The 16,607-nt window shown below is 58.0% G+C and overlaps 2 protein-coding genes across 2 annotated transcripts in view; one reads left to right on the plus strand and one right to left on the minus strand.

The window, feature by feature from the left end:
- Positions 1 to 16,607, plus strand: part of RNF123 (ring finger protein 123) — a gene marked incomplete at its 5' end in the record, with an annotated part of 32,372 nt that overhangs the window by 14,727 nt on the left and 1,038 nt on the right. Inside the window, 7 exon segments of the mRNA XM_021409852.1 lie at positions 854 to 941; positions 1,192 to 1,279; positions 1,402 to 1,486; positions 6,573 to 6,712; positions 6,897 to 7,085; positions 7,669 to 7,744; positions 8,427 to 8,511. Of these exon segments, the coding sequence (XP_021265527.1) occupies positions 854 to 941; positions 1,192 to 1,279; positions 1,402 to 1,486; positions 6,573 to 6,712; positions 6,897 to 7,085; positions 7,669 to 7,744; positions 8,427 to 8,511 (751 nt within the window).
- On the minus strand, positions 8,518 to 15,285 carry AMIGO3 (adhesion molecule with Ig like domain 3). The gene has a single exon (XM_021409857.1). It carries the CDS (start codon positions 15,147 to 15,149, stop codon positions 13,671 to 13,673), a length of 1,479 nt encoding a protein of 492 aa, XP_021265532.1. The 5' UTR covers positions 15,150 to 15,285; the 3' UTR covers positions 8,518 to 13,670.

Raw genomic sequence — 16,607 nt, forward strand, 5'->3', positions numbered from 1 at the left:
CTGAGCAGCTTGTTTCACTGCTTTACTGTCCTCATGGAGAAAACGTTTTTCCTTATAGCCAGTGTGAACCTCTGTTACTTTAATTGATGTCCATTCTACTTCCCACTATATACCCCTAGTGGTACATAACCACAGTTGTGAACTACATCTTAGTGATAACCTCTTATCTTCCTGATAACCTCTTCACAAGCCACTGTTAGGTTCCCCAAAGCTTTCTTATCTCCATGACAAACAAACCGAGCTCCCTTAGCTCTTCCTTGCAGGGCACGCTGACCATATTAGCAGCCCTCTGCCAAACTCTAGTCTGTTTATTCTGTTTTGAGGGTCTCAAAACTGAGTGCGCTGCCTGTGGTCTAATGAGAGCTAATTAAAGGAGTTAATCGCTTCCCTTGATCTACTGGCTGTGTTCTTGTTAATGCAGCAGAGGATGCTGTTGGCCTCCTTTTCTGCCAGGGCATACTGCTGGCCTAAGCTCAGGTTACTGGCTGCCTCCAGCCCTGGGCTGCTCTCCGCAGTGCTGTTCCACACCCAGTCAGTCCCAGCCTGTGCCATTGCAAGGGATTCTTCCTTCCTAGGCCTGGGAGTCAGCATTTGTTCCATTTGAATTTCATAACGTTTGTGCTGTCCCATTTCTCCAGCCCACCCAGGTCCCTCTAGCAGTCCAGCCGCTGAGCACATTGACTGATCCCACTAATTTGGTGTCATCTGCAAAGTCAGTTCTTCCTCAGAACGTGTCCAGAGAGGGTCTGTTGTTAATGAGGGCTGGTTCCTCGCAGCCTCTGGTGTTCAGGTGCTCCATGGCACGCTGTGTGTCCTGGGATGCCTGTCCTAGCCCCTTCTCTTTGCTCCACAGACATCCGGGACTCCCTGATGCAGGCGCTGGCCAGCTATGTCTGCTATCCCCACTCACTGCGTGCTGTAGAGAGGATCCCAGAAGAGCAGTAAGTGCTGCCCTGCCTGTTCCTGGAGCAGGGCTGGGCTAGTGGCAAGGCTCGGAGTGAGCAGGCGGGCTGCCAAGCACTGCAGGGGTAGAGGAGCTGCAGCAGGGTGCTGGCGTTGATTTGGGGAGCCTCCTTTCTCTATTACACCAGTGTGTGTTGCTCTGTCCCAGCTCCATGAGTCCTGCCATGAGTCCAGTTTAATCCCTTGTTCCCAGACCCTTTGCAGCTGACCTGTGTCTTTGTGTGGCAGGCGGATCTCCATGATGAAGAACCTCCTGGCTCCCTACGAGCAGCGGCCCTGGGCGCAGACCAACTGGATCCTCGTCAGGCTGTGGCGGGTGAGCATCCCTGCCCTCTCACTGTCTGGGGCCTGGGTGGACACTGAGCATTTTGCTTTCCAGTAGCAGCAAAACCTAACTGTTTTCCATCCTCTAAGATCTTTCCTCATCTCTTTTGGCAGGGCTGTGGCTTCGGGTACAGATACACGCGGCTCCCACACTTGCTGAAAACCAAGCCTGAGGATGCCAGCCTCCCCAGCCTGCAGAGTGAGTGGAGCAGGGGACTGGCATTCATGATTACAAAGGGTGGAGAGGGAGGGCTGTCCTCACAGCAGGTACACTGTGAGAGGGAGTGCCCAAGGAGGCAGGGCACTGGACAAATCCAGAAGCAGGGAGTGTTTTAAACAGGCTTCTCTCTTGGAGCCTTGGCAGAGCCTGTCTTGCCTTTGGCTTGGCAATTCAATTATCAGTGCTTCTGCCAAACTGAGGAGTTCCTCAGCTCTGCTACATCTGGGAAAGACATGCCTCAGCTTCACCGATGTAGACTCTTGGCCAGTCTGGATACAGTCCTGATTCCTCTCTTCTGTGGAAAAGTCTTTGTGCCAGACTGTGCTCCTGGAGAGCTGCTCGGGGATGGGGAACAGAGAATACCGCAGCCTGATGTGGGCAGGGGGCACGTGGAGGTGCACTGAATGCCCCTTCAGCTGGGGAGAGCTGCCTATCTCTGCTTTAACGGCACTCTTGTTCTTTTTCTTTCTCCTGCCTGTGGTTGCCCAGGAGATCTCTCTGTTGCTAGTTTCCAGAGTAAGTTTGTTGTGTGACCCTCTCTTGTCTGGTGTAGTAGCTTTAGAGAGTTCCCTCCTTCCCCAGTTCTGCGTAGAGAGAGTCTTCTTTTGTGGGACAGGGGGGTTCACACAGTGGTCCCTTTTCTTAATTACATCCCTAGGAGATGCCAGGGAGTCTCGTGCCCACATGGCAGATTCTGAGGCTGCATTACAGACCTGCTCTTGCTCTCACTTGTATCAGTGTTACTTCTTGGGTCAGAGGTTTGCTGCAGGCTGTGCCAACCTTGGGTTCCTCTTATCCTTAGAGGATGCTGGGGAAGCCCTGCTACACGTGGCAAGGACCTCATGGCTGCCCTTCACCATCGTCCTGCACAATCGTCCTGTAGCTGCTGTCAGTCGCAGGTGGTGGTCACCAAGATCCCTCAGTCCTGCAGAGCTTTGGGACAGGATCAGAGTTCCTCAGTTTTTGAGATCTCTCTGCATCCATCCCTGGATGGCTCCGTGCAGTCTGAGCACAGGGCGGGCTGGGCAGGCTGCTGGGGACTTGCTCCTGGGACTGCTATTTTAAGGTGCAGCTGAATCAATAATGAATGCTGGTTTCATTGAAGAGGGACATGGGACTCAGAGGTGTCCTTGAGATGCCGCCCAGGAAAGGAGAAGGAGATGCCCCCCTTCCTTCCCAGCTGTCCGTCCTCACCTTGCTGCAATTTGAGCGTTGGCAGGGACCGCAGGCCAAACTGCTGAGCTGAAAGAAATCCCTGTTCATCTGGGCCGGCTTCTGCAGCCAGCCTGAAGCCAAAATAGTTGGCTTGTGTTAGTTTAACTGTCCAAGCCTTCCCAGTGGTAGCTCCTTGCTCTCAGGAATAAACCCTTCACTTTTTCGTGGTGGGAACGTACCTAACTTCATCTCCTGTCTTCCAATGCTGCTGCCTTGCTCTGCTGGGTGTACATGACAACGTTCTCTTCCTCAGAAGCGTTTATGTGAACACACTTCTTTGTCCTTCTCAATGATGTGGGAAAAAGTGCAGCCTCTGAGTCTTATTCAGGAGGGCTTTTTGTTCCCCCCTCCAGCCCCTGCGTGGCCCCTTCCTATCTAACAGCCCCCACGCTGCAAACACCCAGGTCACTGACCAAGAGGTCTCCCAAATAGCCCTGTTATAAATCGTGCCGGGTCATTAGCAAACTATCAAGTACATAATTATCTTCCTGTAATGAAAGTACGTGACCCCGCGTCTTCACAATTAGCCAGTAGGAGCACTTATTGAATGCTTCCACTTTGTCTGCTTTATTAATTTTTAACTCTATCTGTTAATGGCCTCTGTTGCTGTTTGACTTTCTCCTGTTGCTGCTTTTCTAAATAATTCTGTTACAGTTATTTCCTATAGTTAAAGCAACTTTGTATGTAGCCAGCCTAGTTGTAGATGTTTCCTTTATGTCTTTTCCTTCTGTTATCTTCTTTCTCCTTGTTTTCTTCCACTGCTGGCTGTCTTTAATTATACCCATTTTGCCCTTCACATCTTAGCTTTTGTCTGTGCTTCATTGTGGCCTCAGAGAACTTCCTAGCTGAGCGGTTTGCTGCAGTTCTGGGGTTTTCTGGCTGCCTAATAACCTTATAGATCACGCACTATATTTCCCCCCACTTTGAACTTTGTTTTTTCATCTCTGGCTGCTTTGCTTGCCTTTCTGTGGGGAAGTTTCTCTTGTGGAAACGTCGGATGTATCTATAACCGCTTGGGGCCATGCTCTGTTGCCCACATTAAATGTATTGAGGTCATAATTTCTGGCCTTGGAAAACCACCAATTTCAGTTCCAATGACTGATGTTCATCTGCCATAACGAAGGCTAAGCCAAGATCGAGTGGCTTTTGTATGAAGGAGTTACAAGTTTCAGAAATCCTAATGACATTCTGTTGCCAAGATCGAGAAGGTAACCACACCACCAGGTAACCATGGACTCCTGGCACTCCTCTCCAGCAGCAAACGCCAGGGCTGTGCTCACACCCAGGAGGGCGATGCTGAGAGCGGTGTGGGGAGGAAACAGCTCAATGCAGGTGAACATCATGTTAAACAGAGGAGGATACGGGGGTCTGACTGCTAGGTTGGGTTTCTGGATACCCCTGATGTTTGCCCCATGTTGATCCCGGTCTGCGAACTCATGCAGGAGAAGCTGCCTCTCTTGCTGTGGCCGAGGGCAGGTTCCTCCCATGGCTTTCAGCTTGGTCACGGTGTATTTAAGACTCACACTCCTCTTGAGAGCAATAATGGCCAAACTTGTGCACTTTTCCTGGTGTTAGCGTAAAACCTTAGAAAAACTCCATAACTCTGGAGAGGTCTGACAAGCAGCACCACTTGTTAATGCTCTATAGACTGGCCCAATCTTTGCCAAAAGCAAGGAAAGCATTTAAGTACCTGGAATTGGAGGCTTGGAGCAAATTCACACCACTTATAGGAAAAACACTGTGAGGAAATAGCCATTGGCTAGAAGTCAGGGTAAAGCAAGTTATTACAAGCAGAAAATCATCCTTCAGAAAGCCAAAGCTGCCTTCAGCTGAGGGAGGATTTGGCTGGGCAGCTCATTTTGGGAACTGTCTTGGCTTGGAGTGCCGGTGGAAGAGGCAGAGCCCCACGGCACAGCTGCGGTTTGCAGCGGTGGTGCCTGGAGCTGCTGTGCTCTGGGGCTGATATTTGTGGGCTTTCTTCTGGGGTAAAGCTTTTTCTCCCAGCCCTCACTCACAGACAAATCCCCTTGCTTAGTGTTGTCTGCTAAGGGAGTGCTGTGTGCCATCATCTGTCACCAACAGAAGGAAACAGAGTGGGCTGCAGTGCTGGCTGCTGGGCTTCTCTGCTTGCGCCTTGCAGCCAGCAAGTTCCTGAGGATCACAAACCACAGTTCTGACAGAAGGGTCATCCTTGAGCTGAAATCCTAGCTTCATCTGTTCGGGGGGAAAAAAAAAAACAACAAAGAAAAGGCAGCTCGACGCGTGGCCAGAGGAACAAATTACACAACAGCAATTGCAAGGGAAGGAAAACAGAACGAAACAGCACATTATGCTTCTGTGCAAATCTGCCTCCTATTTGTGGTTTGGATGCTGAGGGCACTTACCACTTCCACCTCTCCACAGAAAATCTGGGAGAGCTGGCGAGGCTCAGGGAGGGTGGCACAGGGCAGGGATGTGGCGGTCTGTGTGTGAGAGGCTGCTGGGGCTGCAGCTGCTCCTGCCTCAGGAGCGACTCGGGGCTGTGGTGGAGGTCTGAAATCACGGCTGGCTGCAGGGGGTGAATGGAGAGCAGCGTCTGAGGGGCAGCGAGAGGAACATTTTCAAATGAAGCGAGTGAGAGCCAAGCTCCAGTTAGAATTCTTCCTGCCTTGCACAATTAAGCTGTAAAATGTTGCTCTAGGGCACATTCGGTGCCAAAGGCTTACATAGCTTCAGGGGGACCCTGGGCAAGGAAGCCACAGAGGATTGCTGAGTACATAAATGATCCATCTGGCTATGGCAGCCCCTGAGCTGTGTGTGGGCGCAGGACATCAAAGCCATTTGCCCTGATGAAATCCCCCCCCAGAGATGTGCTTTGGGCCAGGATCAAAGCCTGCCTGGAGCATAAGGGCTCCGAGTCACCAGCACATGTCCTCCATCCCAGCAGAATCTCCTACTCATTATGAGGATTTACAGAATTGCTTCTCCCAGTCCCATCTGGGCTGATGATCTCTGCCTGTCTCCTGCCTTCCCTCTCTGGTTCTGCTGTTGCCAGTGAGCAGGGTGTAGTTGTGCCTGGCTGCTCAGCCTCTGACATCCTGCTGGAGGATGCCATGTGTTTCCTTTGCCCCTGCTGCCCTTCAAGCAGGAGTTTCCACCTGCTCTAATTTACTGGTAGCTTCTCGTAGGGCAAAGTAGTTGTGCTTCTTCTCTGTATTTGGCAAAGATGTTCACGATTCTTTCTCCAAGCCCTGAATGTTAGTCTGTAGTTTGATCTTAGCTGTCCTTCCCTCGTGCTGTTACTGCTTCTGTGAGCCTCCAGCTGCCAGTGAGAGGCACCCACACCATGCGTGCCCCCTCCTTTACCCCTTTGCAGGGGCCAGCATCCCGCGTGGGACTGACCACACTCCCCAGCTGCGTGGCCCTGGGGGCACGATGCCGCACACAGTGGGGACATGCGCAGGGCAGCGTGGGCAGCCCTGCCTTCCCAAGCCCACCAGAGGCACAGCCTGGCCCTGGGCAGGAGGAGGGGGTTTTCTAGGTGCCTCCCTCGCACACATTGGCTCTGGACAGCTGGCTGCCATGCTGCTATGAGGGGCACTTAGAGCTGAGCTGAGCACAAGGATGTGGAGCTTCCGGGCAGCAGTGGGTGCTCGGGGCCAGTCCCTGCTTAATGCAGGCTGGTGTTGAAGGGGTCTCTGTCCAGCACAGACCTTGTGCCCAGCCTTCCAGCACCTACCTTCTCTGCTTACTGCATGGTACAGTAAGACACAATACTTAAAAAACCCAGAGCAAAGCTCCTACCTGCTCTTACCCCGAATCTGTGGCCACTCTGTGTCCATGCCACTGAGCTGTCCCTGTCTGTTTGCAGAGCCATGTCCCTCCACCCTGCTGCAGAGGCACATGGCAGACCTGCTCCGCAGCGACCGTGACTTGGCTCCCAGCTTCCTCAACAGCGTCCTCAACCAGCTGAACTGGGCTTTCTCCGAGTTCATTGGCATGATTCAGGAGGTAAGCATGCCCCTGGGCTGCACGGCCCCATGCCTGGTGTCTCACGCTCAGCAGGGCTCAGGACCCGAATCTCAGGGCTGGGGGTGCAGCCATTCCCTGGCACATACAGGAACCGGGCTGGGCTGGGGTTCATGGCCCTCCTTATGGGAAGAGGCCTTGTTAAGCTGTCTCTGTTTCTTGATAGATCCAGCAGGCTGCAGAGCGCTTGGAAAGGAACTTTGTGGACAGCCGGCAGCTGAAGGTGTGTGCCACGTGCTTCGACCTGTCGGTCAGCCTGCTCCGGGTGCTGGAGATGACCGTCACTCTGGCCCCCGAGATCTTCCTGGACTGGAATCGCCCATCATCGGAGCTGCTGCTTCGGAGGCTCGCCCAGGTATTGGCCTTTAGCAGAGAGGGAAGGAGGTTCCTTAGAGAGGGTGCGAGTGGTGCTCGGCACCTGGTCTGGGGAGCGTCAGCAGAGAGCAGGGTGCTGCAGCATGCCCCTCACCTGCAAAGCTGCGCCCACAGAGTTCAGTGCTTCATGGATGCGGGTGACAGTAAGAAGGATGCTGTGCTCAGAGACTGCACGGCTTACAGTGTGCGTGTCAAGCCTGGAGTGATCCCTGCTCGTCCCACTGGGGTTTGGGTGAGAGCTAATGGTGGTTGATTAAGTGCCTCTGCAGCTGATTCCCGCAGTGCAGAAATCTCCGTCTGCGGTGATGCTCAGTCACACAGAGGAGCACATTGCCCTTTGTGCTTTTCCTGTGCCACAGGGCTGCTAGGGCCGTCCCACTGCCATCCCCACCCCACTGACACTGCCTTGCCCAGCAACAGCTGCCAGCTGGCTCTTCATGGGCTGTGGCCGTACCCTCTATTTCCCAAGAGCTGCCTGCACAGAAGCAGCTTGGCATCTGTAGGTGGAGTACGAATGTAAGTGCAAGGTGCTGACTTCAGACGCTCTGCTTCTCCCTGCGCAGCTCTTGAACCAGGTGCTGAACCGTGTGACAGCTGAAAGAAATTTGTTTGACAGAGTGGTCAACCTCCGTCTGCCAGGTGAGTCTGTGCATCAACTCTCCATCTCTCTGCCCTGTTGAGAACGTGCTGGAAGCCCTTGGACCGTGGCCAAGGTCATTGCAGAGGTGTGTGATCAGCAGCTGTATGGCTCTGGCTGTCCGCAGCAGAGGTGGCAGCTGGGCTGTGCCCGTGGCAGGTATCTTGCTGGAGAGGTGCACTGACCTGACATGGGTTAGACTGGAGCTGTCTGAAGGGCTCAAAGCCCTGAACAGATTTCAGTGTAGGTAGCAAACTCGGTTGCTGTGCATTGCATTGAGTAAAGGGTGCACTGAATTGCTGAGGCAAGCTGTTCTCACCAGCATCAGCCATCTTCTTCCTGTTCTGCCTGTTAGCAGAAGCAGGCTCCAGGTGCTGTGTTATGAGCATCCCATATTCACCATAAAATAGCTGGATTTTTCTGCCTGCTTGGCAGAGGGCAGATCACCTTCTCTTCATGGGGCTTGGAAGAGTCAGGGATGTTCCACTGGGAGGGCAGTGCCCAAGCCTGAGGCTCATTAGTGGGGAAAACTCCTGTCTTTGTGGGAACCCATGTTCCCTGCGGCCTCCCAGAGAACCCAAGTCACAGCCCTGCATCCTGCCAGCAAGGCTGGGAGCAGGCTGCAGGCCTGTCGCACCTGCTGTGCAGCAGCACTGATTCTGTCTTTCACTTTTGCTTCTGTAGGGTTGGAGAGCGTGGACCACTACCCAATCCTTGTAGCTGTGACGGGAATACTGGTCCGGCTGCTGGTGGACACTGATGCTCAGGGGTGAGTGGCTTTTGGTTTCTGAAGCACAGTGTTGCTGCACATGGCATTGCTTTGCCGACGTGTGCACCCTGGGAGATTTTGCAGGAGCAGTAGGAGTGTGGGGACCGAGGTGAGGAGAGGCAGATGTGCTTGGAGCATTCAGCACATCGATGGTTTCGTGCTGGGGGGCAGAACAGCTCCACACGTGTTTGCTGAAAAAGCTGTAAGTGAAGCCATGGCTCGGGCTGCTGATTTGTGTGTGCCAGTGTCTGCTTGCATTGAGCTCTGCAAACAGGCTCGTGCTGATGCCCTCTGCAGCCTGTTCCTGCTCTCTCCCAGTGCTGCCCCACTGCCATGTCCTATAGGATGCTGTAGGAAGGGACTGTCCTGTCAGCCCTGCTCATCCTACTTTGGAGAGCACCACAGTCCCTGGCTGTGCACAGAGCAGAGCCCCATCTGGGCATGAGGCTCAGCCATGCAGCCAGTCTTTCAGCTTCTTCTCTCAAGGACTCAAAGATGTACACAAATACATCTAATTATATCCTGCTCCCGTGGCTGCTGCACCGGTCACACAGCCCCAAGGGTGACAGTGGCCTTTCTGGACTGTGGGTTTGGGTGTATTTTGCTCTGCCCCAGAATCCTCACGCTTGGAAAGGGCAAACTTCATAAATCTGACACCATAACTGGTTCCTTCCTCCTGGGGGAAAGGGGAGAGATGTAAAGCGGTTCTCTGTGTGCCAGGCAGGACGAGAAGGCCTTCCCCATTCCCTGTCCCTAGAACAACTGTCCCAGGGCTAAAACCTCTTTCTCTGACCTCCAGTCCAGCAAACTCAGGAAGCAGGGGAAGGTGGCAACGTGATGGGACCACACCTGTCCCTCCTTCAGGGAGACAGAAACCTCCCAGCCTGTGTCTCCCCTGCAAAGCCAGCTGTGCTTTGGTTGGTGACAGCTGGGCAGCTGCTGTCACAGCTGCTGGGTGGCACTGTCCCCCATGTGTGAGTGGTGCCCTCAGCAGGTAGGATAGCACGGTGACAGAGCAGAGGTGCTGTACCCCATCGTGCAGCTGAGAAGTGGTGTGTCTGAGACTGTTCATCAGGGGCTGTACATCCATCTCCTTGGGCACTGGAAAGCAGAGGTTAATAAGAAGCAGGGGAATGGTGCAGGAAAGCATTGTGTCCTTACGGTGGGGCTGGTGGAGCGGGAGAAGCACAAGGTGAGACAGGAGGAAGCCCAGGGAAAATTTTATGTAAAACAAAATGCTTCTACATGATTTTGCAAAGCCCAGCAATAACACTGAGATTTGATACACCACTGATCTATAAAAGGCAGGCAGGCGTTGCAGGGAGGCTGCTCAGGTCAAACAAGACATAGAAGTACCAAGGCTGAGCATCCCAGAGACCCCCTTGCTCCCGGAGCAGGGGGCAGGCAGCCTGGTGGTACCGACAGCAGATAACTCCCAGGGAAGGAGAGCTGAGCACTCACCCTCCTGCCAGCTTGGAGCTGGGGAGCAGGGCTGTGCCTTGCTTGCAGGGTGGTTCTGCTCAGCACAGCACCAGCAAACAGGGCTGCAGGACCGGGAGGCGCAGCGGGACTGAGCATGGCCCCATTGGGATCTCTGACCACAGTCACCCTAAAGCAGAGGGAGGTGGCACAGCTCAGCAGCAGTCGGCAGAGCAGGCAGGGGGAAGTGTCCTTTTCCAAGGACGTGAGCAAGAGGATGCTCCTTGGAGTGAAAAAGGAGAATTAAACCTTTCTCGGGTTGGTTCTGTCCCACAGGAGGTGGCTGCTGTGGGTTGCGTTGCTGCAGGGAGTCAGCAGCAAGGGTCCTGTCCCCAGGTTCTGTCCGTCAGACCCGTTTACGTGGACCCAAGAGGAGACAGCCCTCCTTTTTCCTTTCTTGCTTGCGCTCAGTGGGGCGAGCAGGTAACAGGATGGGCATCCCCCTTCTGCAGAAGCACTGCCTGGAGGTAGAATTAGGGAGAAATTTATTCCAGGTCCCATTTGGCAACTCCAAGATTTCCAGAAATCATGAGCAGAACAATTACACCGTGTGAGTTTGCTCGGAGGAACCTCTCCATAGGAATTACCCGGCACTAGCTGTTCACCTGCCGGGTTCCCTGCAGGGAGCTCTGCCCCAGAGGGCGAGGACAAGGGACAGGAGGACCTCGTGTGACCTCCTTGCTTGAGTGGGGTTTCTGTCCACGAGCTGACCCTGTGCCACGTGCTGGGGGACAGAGCGCACAGCAGGGAGAGCAGGACTCTGCGCCGTGCCCTGGGTGCAGCAGGATGCGATCTGATGCCTCAACTGTGCTGCCCAGCACGGGAGGCTCAGCCAGGCATCAAGTCCTCCCATTACGGCCTCCTGGCACAAAAAGGGCCATTAAGCACAGGAATAGGGAACACTGCCCGGGCTGGGATGTGAGGAGACAATTGATACGTGGTATGCGTTAGTCCACGGGCTGTGCTTCCAGGAGAGGAGAAATGCACTCCTCGCGTCTGTGGGGACGGCTGTGTCACTGATGGTGCTCCCAGTGCCCAGCAGGGCTAGCGGGATGCCCGTGTGCTCCGTGCTCTGCCAGGCCTTAATGACCATGCCTTGATTTTATGGGGAGGAGAGGGAAGGTGGGAGCTGAGCCCGGAGCTGCTCTGACTCACTGGGACCATGCCAGGGACCCTGGCAGCCTTCAGCCAGTATCATCCCCCCGTTTGTCTGCTAAATAATTGAGCAGATTTTCTATTAAGCCTCCTTTGGAGTGAGCTAATGGAGCCGTGTTGGCCAGATCTTGTGTAATGATCCTGATGAGAGCGAGCGACAGGGAAAGGGGCAGTGCCCGAAGGTTCTCCGCAGGTGTCCACGTGTGAGGGGACACATTTGGTGGCAGCGGAGCTCTGGTTTGGAGGGCTGGGACTTGTGCAGGGGTCCGGTGGGTTTGTCAGCAGCACAGCCCTAGTGGAGCCTTGGGAGGCTCCCAGGGAGTGCCACCCGAAAGGTGGGGAGGACGGAGGGAAGCACTGTGGTCACCCAGTTACAGGCTGCTCCGCTCACTGTGCCCTGGGCAGGGGGTGCACGGGCTGGGGCACGGGGCTTTGCTGCCTGAGTCTCTCTGGAAGTCCAGGAGCACGGTAAGGGAGGGCTCCAGGTGCAGCCAGCTCCAGCAGTGGGAGGGCAGGAGGGGACCAAGATGTGGAGCGCAGGGGACGGATGATCCTTGTTCCCTGCACACCCAGGGTGCTGTGCTGCGTGCCAATCTGTGGCATGGCAGCCGGCCGGGCCGGAGTGGTGCAGGTGGCTGCCAGGGGGGGATGGTGGTGATGGAGACCGTCCGCTGCATTTCCAGCCCTGCCTGTTGCGGGGACCATGCTCACGGCTGTGCTTTCCCTGACTGAAATTTGCTGTTCAAACTGCCTAAGGGACTGCTTTGAGCATTCCAGCACCTGGCTGGAGCGGCACTGCGGGGCAGAGTCCTTTCCTGGCACCAGAACGGTGTGACACACCGCGGCGGGGTTCTCCTGGGAAACAGGGAGCCCTTGTGACAGGCGCTGGAACAACCACGTCCTGGCACCATGGGTTGGGGTCAGCCAGCTGCAGGGAGCAGCAGGCCCCGTGCTTTGGGGTGGATGATACCATCCCCTCACTTTAGCACCTTTCTGGGATGCTTTTCCAGACTCGGAGGTGAAGCATCAGCACGCTGCTGTGGTGCAGCAGCCAGATCCCTCGGCAGGGGATGGCTTTGCTCAACAGAAAAGCGGGGGGGATAGGATTCCCATTAGAAAGGGCAAACCCAGATCCCCCCCAGTGGGATCCCTGCGTGGGAGTAGAGCTGGGGGACAGTGCCACCACAACTCTGTCCCCAGGGGACAGGGCATCACTTTCCAACCCTCCCCACGCCAAAGCTCCACACCAGCCCCGGCAGCAGCCGATGTGGCCGCTCAGCATCCTGGGCTCATCAGTGGCTCTGCACTAACGCAAGGGGACAGCAGGCGCGGGCAGTGAGGGCAGGGCCGGCGGCGGCTGTCAGTCCCCATCCCTCGCCAAGCAGCAGCCACAGGGCTCATGGCACGGGGCTGCACAAGGTCGGTGTCAGGTGGCAAGCCCGAGCGCTTTGGGCAGGGCTGACTTTGTGCTGGAAATAAGCTGCTTGTCTCTGTGCCGGAAGAGTGGAAGGACAAGCAAGAGCTGTGCTCTCTCATCGTGACTGTGCAGGGGTGGTGGTGTCCCTCTGCTTGGCCCCACATCCCGCTGTGGTCCCCCAGTCCCGCAGGGGAGACTTTGCAGCGTTTGGGCCGGCCTGCTCCTGAGCAAGCAGGTCTCCCACGCCTCTGAATGCTGCTGGTCCCTGGGTGTGCTGTGTATCACTGGTGCAGCCCCCTCCCCACCTCACAGATGTCACCTCCTGGGGACAAGTGACCAGAGGCTCCCCTAGCCCAGCCCCCAGTGCTTCATGCCACACCAGCCCCGTGTGGATCATGGAGGCCCTGCAGCCCCCAGCCCGGCTGCCCCGCTGTGAGGGCAAGGAGACGCACAGCCCAGCGTGAGCTTAAAAAAATAGGCATTTTTTAATTCAAATGTAACTGGAGAGTGATGGCCTGAGAGAGGAGAGCATTACTCACATTTATCGACAGGCTTATTAGATTACTGCCTCAATAGCTGTGCTCGAGCAGCGCACGTCCATCTCAAGGAGAAGCAGCGAGCGCAGGCGGTGCAGGAGACCTCGGCGTCCTTGGTGGCACAGGGAGCTGCGAGCAGCGCTGCGTCAGTCACCTCCCGGTGCCCGATGTCACTATGTACAGCTTCAGGGGTGTTCAGAGGCAAAAGCGTGCAATGTTTGCTTGGCTGGGTGCTGAGCCCCCTCCTCCCCGCACGGTCCTGCAGTGGATCAGTGGGGCCACAGGACCGTGCTCCCTCCACTCCGAGTGGCTGGGGACTGTGGCGTGGCCATCCCTGAGAGCCCCCGAGGACAGCACTGGAGGGATCGGGGTGGGAGCGCTGGGCTGGATTTTGCACACCCATGGCCACAGCGCTGGCATCACTGCTGCCGGGATGAAACAGGGGTCGCAGGCGGGCCGAGTCCATCGGCATCACCCTTGTGCTGGCGGCTGAAGCGGTGCAGGTGGTGCTGAACCCCCCTGCCATAGTCAGGCTGAGTGCTGGGGCACGGCTGTGGGGAGGCTCAGCCCCATTAGGACACGATGGGGGTATCTGAAAAGACAGAGCTGATGGACTCGGTATCCGAGCGCAGCTGCAGCACCTTGGGGTGCCTGCCATCGGGGAGGGCCTCGCCGGGCGCCGGGCGCTCCTTGCCATCCAGCGCCTCGCGGGCGGGCTCCAGGAAGGCCACGTGCTTGCTGGCCCTGCGGCTGGGCCCGTCGGTGGTGGGCGGCGTGGCGCTGAGGATGGAGGACTGTGCGCTGCACTCCTGCGGGGGGCTGGGGGGGGCCGTCCTGCAGCACGGCGGGCAGCGGCACGGCGTCACGAACAGATAGACGAGCACCAGCAACAGGCTGACGATGCAGCCCAGCAGCGTGGTCAGGCCAGTGCTGAAGGTCTCCCCGTCCGGCTTGGAGTAGTTTACCGTCACGTTGACCTCGCACAGCCGGCTGATGTTGTGGGGGCCGCTGATGGCCAAGCAGACGTAGACCCCCGAGTGCCAGGGCCGGGCGGACGCGATGCGCAGGCTGCCGTTGTGGAACACCTCGACGGAGCGGTTGGCGTTGCCCGGGGGCCGGATGGGCTCGTGGTGCGGGGAGATCCACATGTAGGCGGCGTGGGGCAGGCTGGCGTTGCAGGCCAGCAGCAGCACCCGGCCCACCGTCACCCGGAAGGGCGCGGGCTGCGCGGGGTCGGGCTCGGCCGAGCAGTTCTCAAACAGGTGGCTGTACTTGAGGAGCTTGATCAGGGAGCGCGGCACGGCGTCGGACACCTTGCAGGTGTGCTCCTCGAAGAAGTCCCGCACCGAGCTGAACCCCCGCTGCCTCCAGCGCTGCAGCATCAGGTAGAGCGGGCAGCTGCAGCGCACGGGGTTGTTGTGCAGGTAGAGGCCGTTGCGGACGTGCTCGGGCAGTGCCGCCAGCTCCTCCACGGGCAGGCTGCGCAGGCTGTTGGAGGACAGGTCCAGCGTGCGCAGGCTGAAGTTGCCCAGGCCCTGCACGGCGCGGAAGGGGAAGGAGGTGAGGTTGTTCCAGCTCAGGTACACTTTCCTCAGCCCGCTCAGCTTGGCGAAGGCGTTCTCGTCCACCCGCGCGATGCGGTTGTTGTAGAGCAGGAGCTCCTCCAGGCTCACCAGCTCCTCGAAGTAGTGCGTCTCGACGGCGCGCAGGCGGTTGGAGGACATGTCGAGGTGCCGCAGGCGGGACGCGTTGTGGAAGGCGCGCGGGGACAGCTCTCCGATCTGGTTGTGGCCGATGTGCAGGGCCTCGAGGTGCGGCAGCGCGGCCAGCCAGCCGTCCTGCAGCTGGCTCAGAGCGTTGTGGCTCAGGTCCAGCGTGGTGGCGGTGGGCGGCAGCGCGTGGGGCACATGCTGCAGGGTCTGCCGGCTGCAGCTCAGCAGGTCGGAGGTGCAGATACAAACAGCGGGGCAGCTGCGGGGCGGCGAGGTGAGCGCGGGGCACAGCTGGAGCAGCAGCAGCAGCCACAGCTCCGCGGTCGCCCACGGGGCCATGACGCCGCTCGGCAGCCGGGGGCGATGGGGCTCGGCGGGGTCGTGCTGCCCTACCAGGTGCTGGCAGAGCCCGACCGCAGCCTCGGGGCTGGAGCAGAGCTAAGGGGCGGCATGGCCCCTCACGGAGAGACACGTACCCGCTCCCCAGCCGGCCGTGCGCTGCGGGGGGACCGCATCCAGCACGGGGTGCCGCGGTGCTCACCCAACGCCTCCCAGCGCCGTGCGTCCCCGGAGCGCCAAGTTTCTCAGGGCTCGGCACCGCGCATCCCCACGCCCGGCAGCCTCCCAGGCAGCATCTCCCGGCGGCCGCCCGCTCGCCCCTATTTACGTGCTGGCGATGCGCAGCGTGGGGGCCGGGCGGGAGCCCATTGGTCCCGGCGTGGGGAGTGGTGGCCGCGGTGGCCAGGCGGCTCGGCACGTCCCTCCCTCGCCTGCTGCGGTGGGCAGGGCGGTGCGGGTGCTTATCCCGGGGGACCGCTTCCGAGACCCTCGGCCACGCGCAGCCTCTGTCCCTCCTTCAACAGCGGCAGCCGCTGCGCCTCGCTGACCTCCCACACACCGGCGTGTCCGTCCCTCGCTGTCCTTGTCCCGGTCAGCCCTTGGTGAGCCGGCAGGGACCCCCCGGCACCCCCATCCATGGGGGCAAGCTGAGCCCAGGGATCGCTGCGGAGGAGAGGGTGCTGCTAGCAGGGACAGCCGTGCGGTGAAGGACGCGCAGGAATGTCATTGCCAGCTCCTGGGCTCTTCGGTGGGAAGTGGAGAGCAGGGCTGGGGAATTGGTTTCCATTAGGGCAGCAGAAGCTCATTCGGCCGCTGTGGTTGCTGTGCGCTGAGGGGCTGTTAACCCCCTGCTCCCCAGCACAGCTCAGCCAGCGACAGAGATGGAGACTGCTGCGCCCGGCTGTGCCCAGCTGTGCCCTTGTTGGAGGTGGCCATGGGGCTGTGGATGGGGCACAGGGCAGGTGCACAATGGAGACAGTGCCCAAGCAGCGCTGGGGGCTCTGGATGCCACACTGTGCCCTTCCTCTGGCCGGGCCCTCCCTGCAGATGCGTGAATCCTGAAGAGCCACAACCACTCTCTCCCTCCTACCTGCCAGGGCACCTGCGTGCCATGGGGACAGTGTGTGCTGTCCCCGAGGTGCAGAGGTGCCCCGGGCTGCTGTGCACAGCCAGTGCTGTGCCCTCACCATGCAATGCTGGTGCCAGCTGCTTCAGCTAATCCACAGCTCTGGGGGTGCGAGCTGGCACCTGAGCAGGAGGTGCAACCTCAGCAAATGCCAGTGCAGCACATTGATCCAGGGGCCTGCAGCACATCCCCAGTGGGATGGTAGTGGAGGAGGGGGAGGAGGGATGCCCTTTGGCTGCCTTGGCATGTGCTGGGGGCTCCCACCATGCTGCATTCGCCCTGGCACAGCTCCTGCAGAACAGGCCAGCCGCGTGGTGCTGGGGCTGAGCCAG

Source organism: Numida meleagris, chromosome 11 (assembly GCF_002078875.1).
Source record: "Numida meleagris isolate 19003 breed g44 Domestic line chromosome 11, NumMel1.0, whole genome shotgun sequence".
Lineage (NCBI taxonomy): Eukaryota > Metazoa > Chordata > Aves > Galliformes > Numididae > Numida > Numida meleagris.

Bases quoted from the DNA above. Each gene is read 5' to 3' on its own strand.
- AMIGO3 (XM_021409857.1), bottom strand. From the start codon at position 15,149: ATGGCCCCGTGGGCGACCGCGGAGCTGTGGCTGCTGCTGCTGCTCCAG.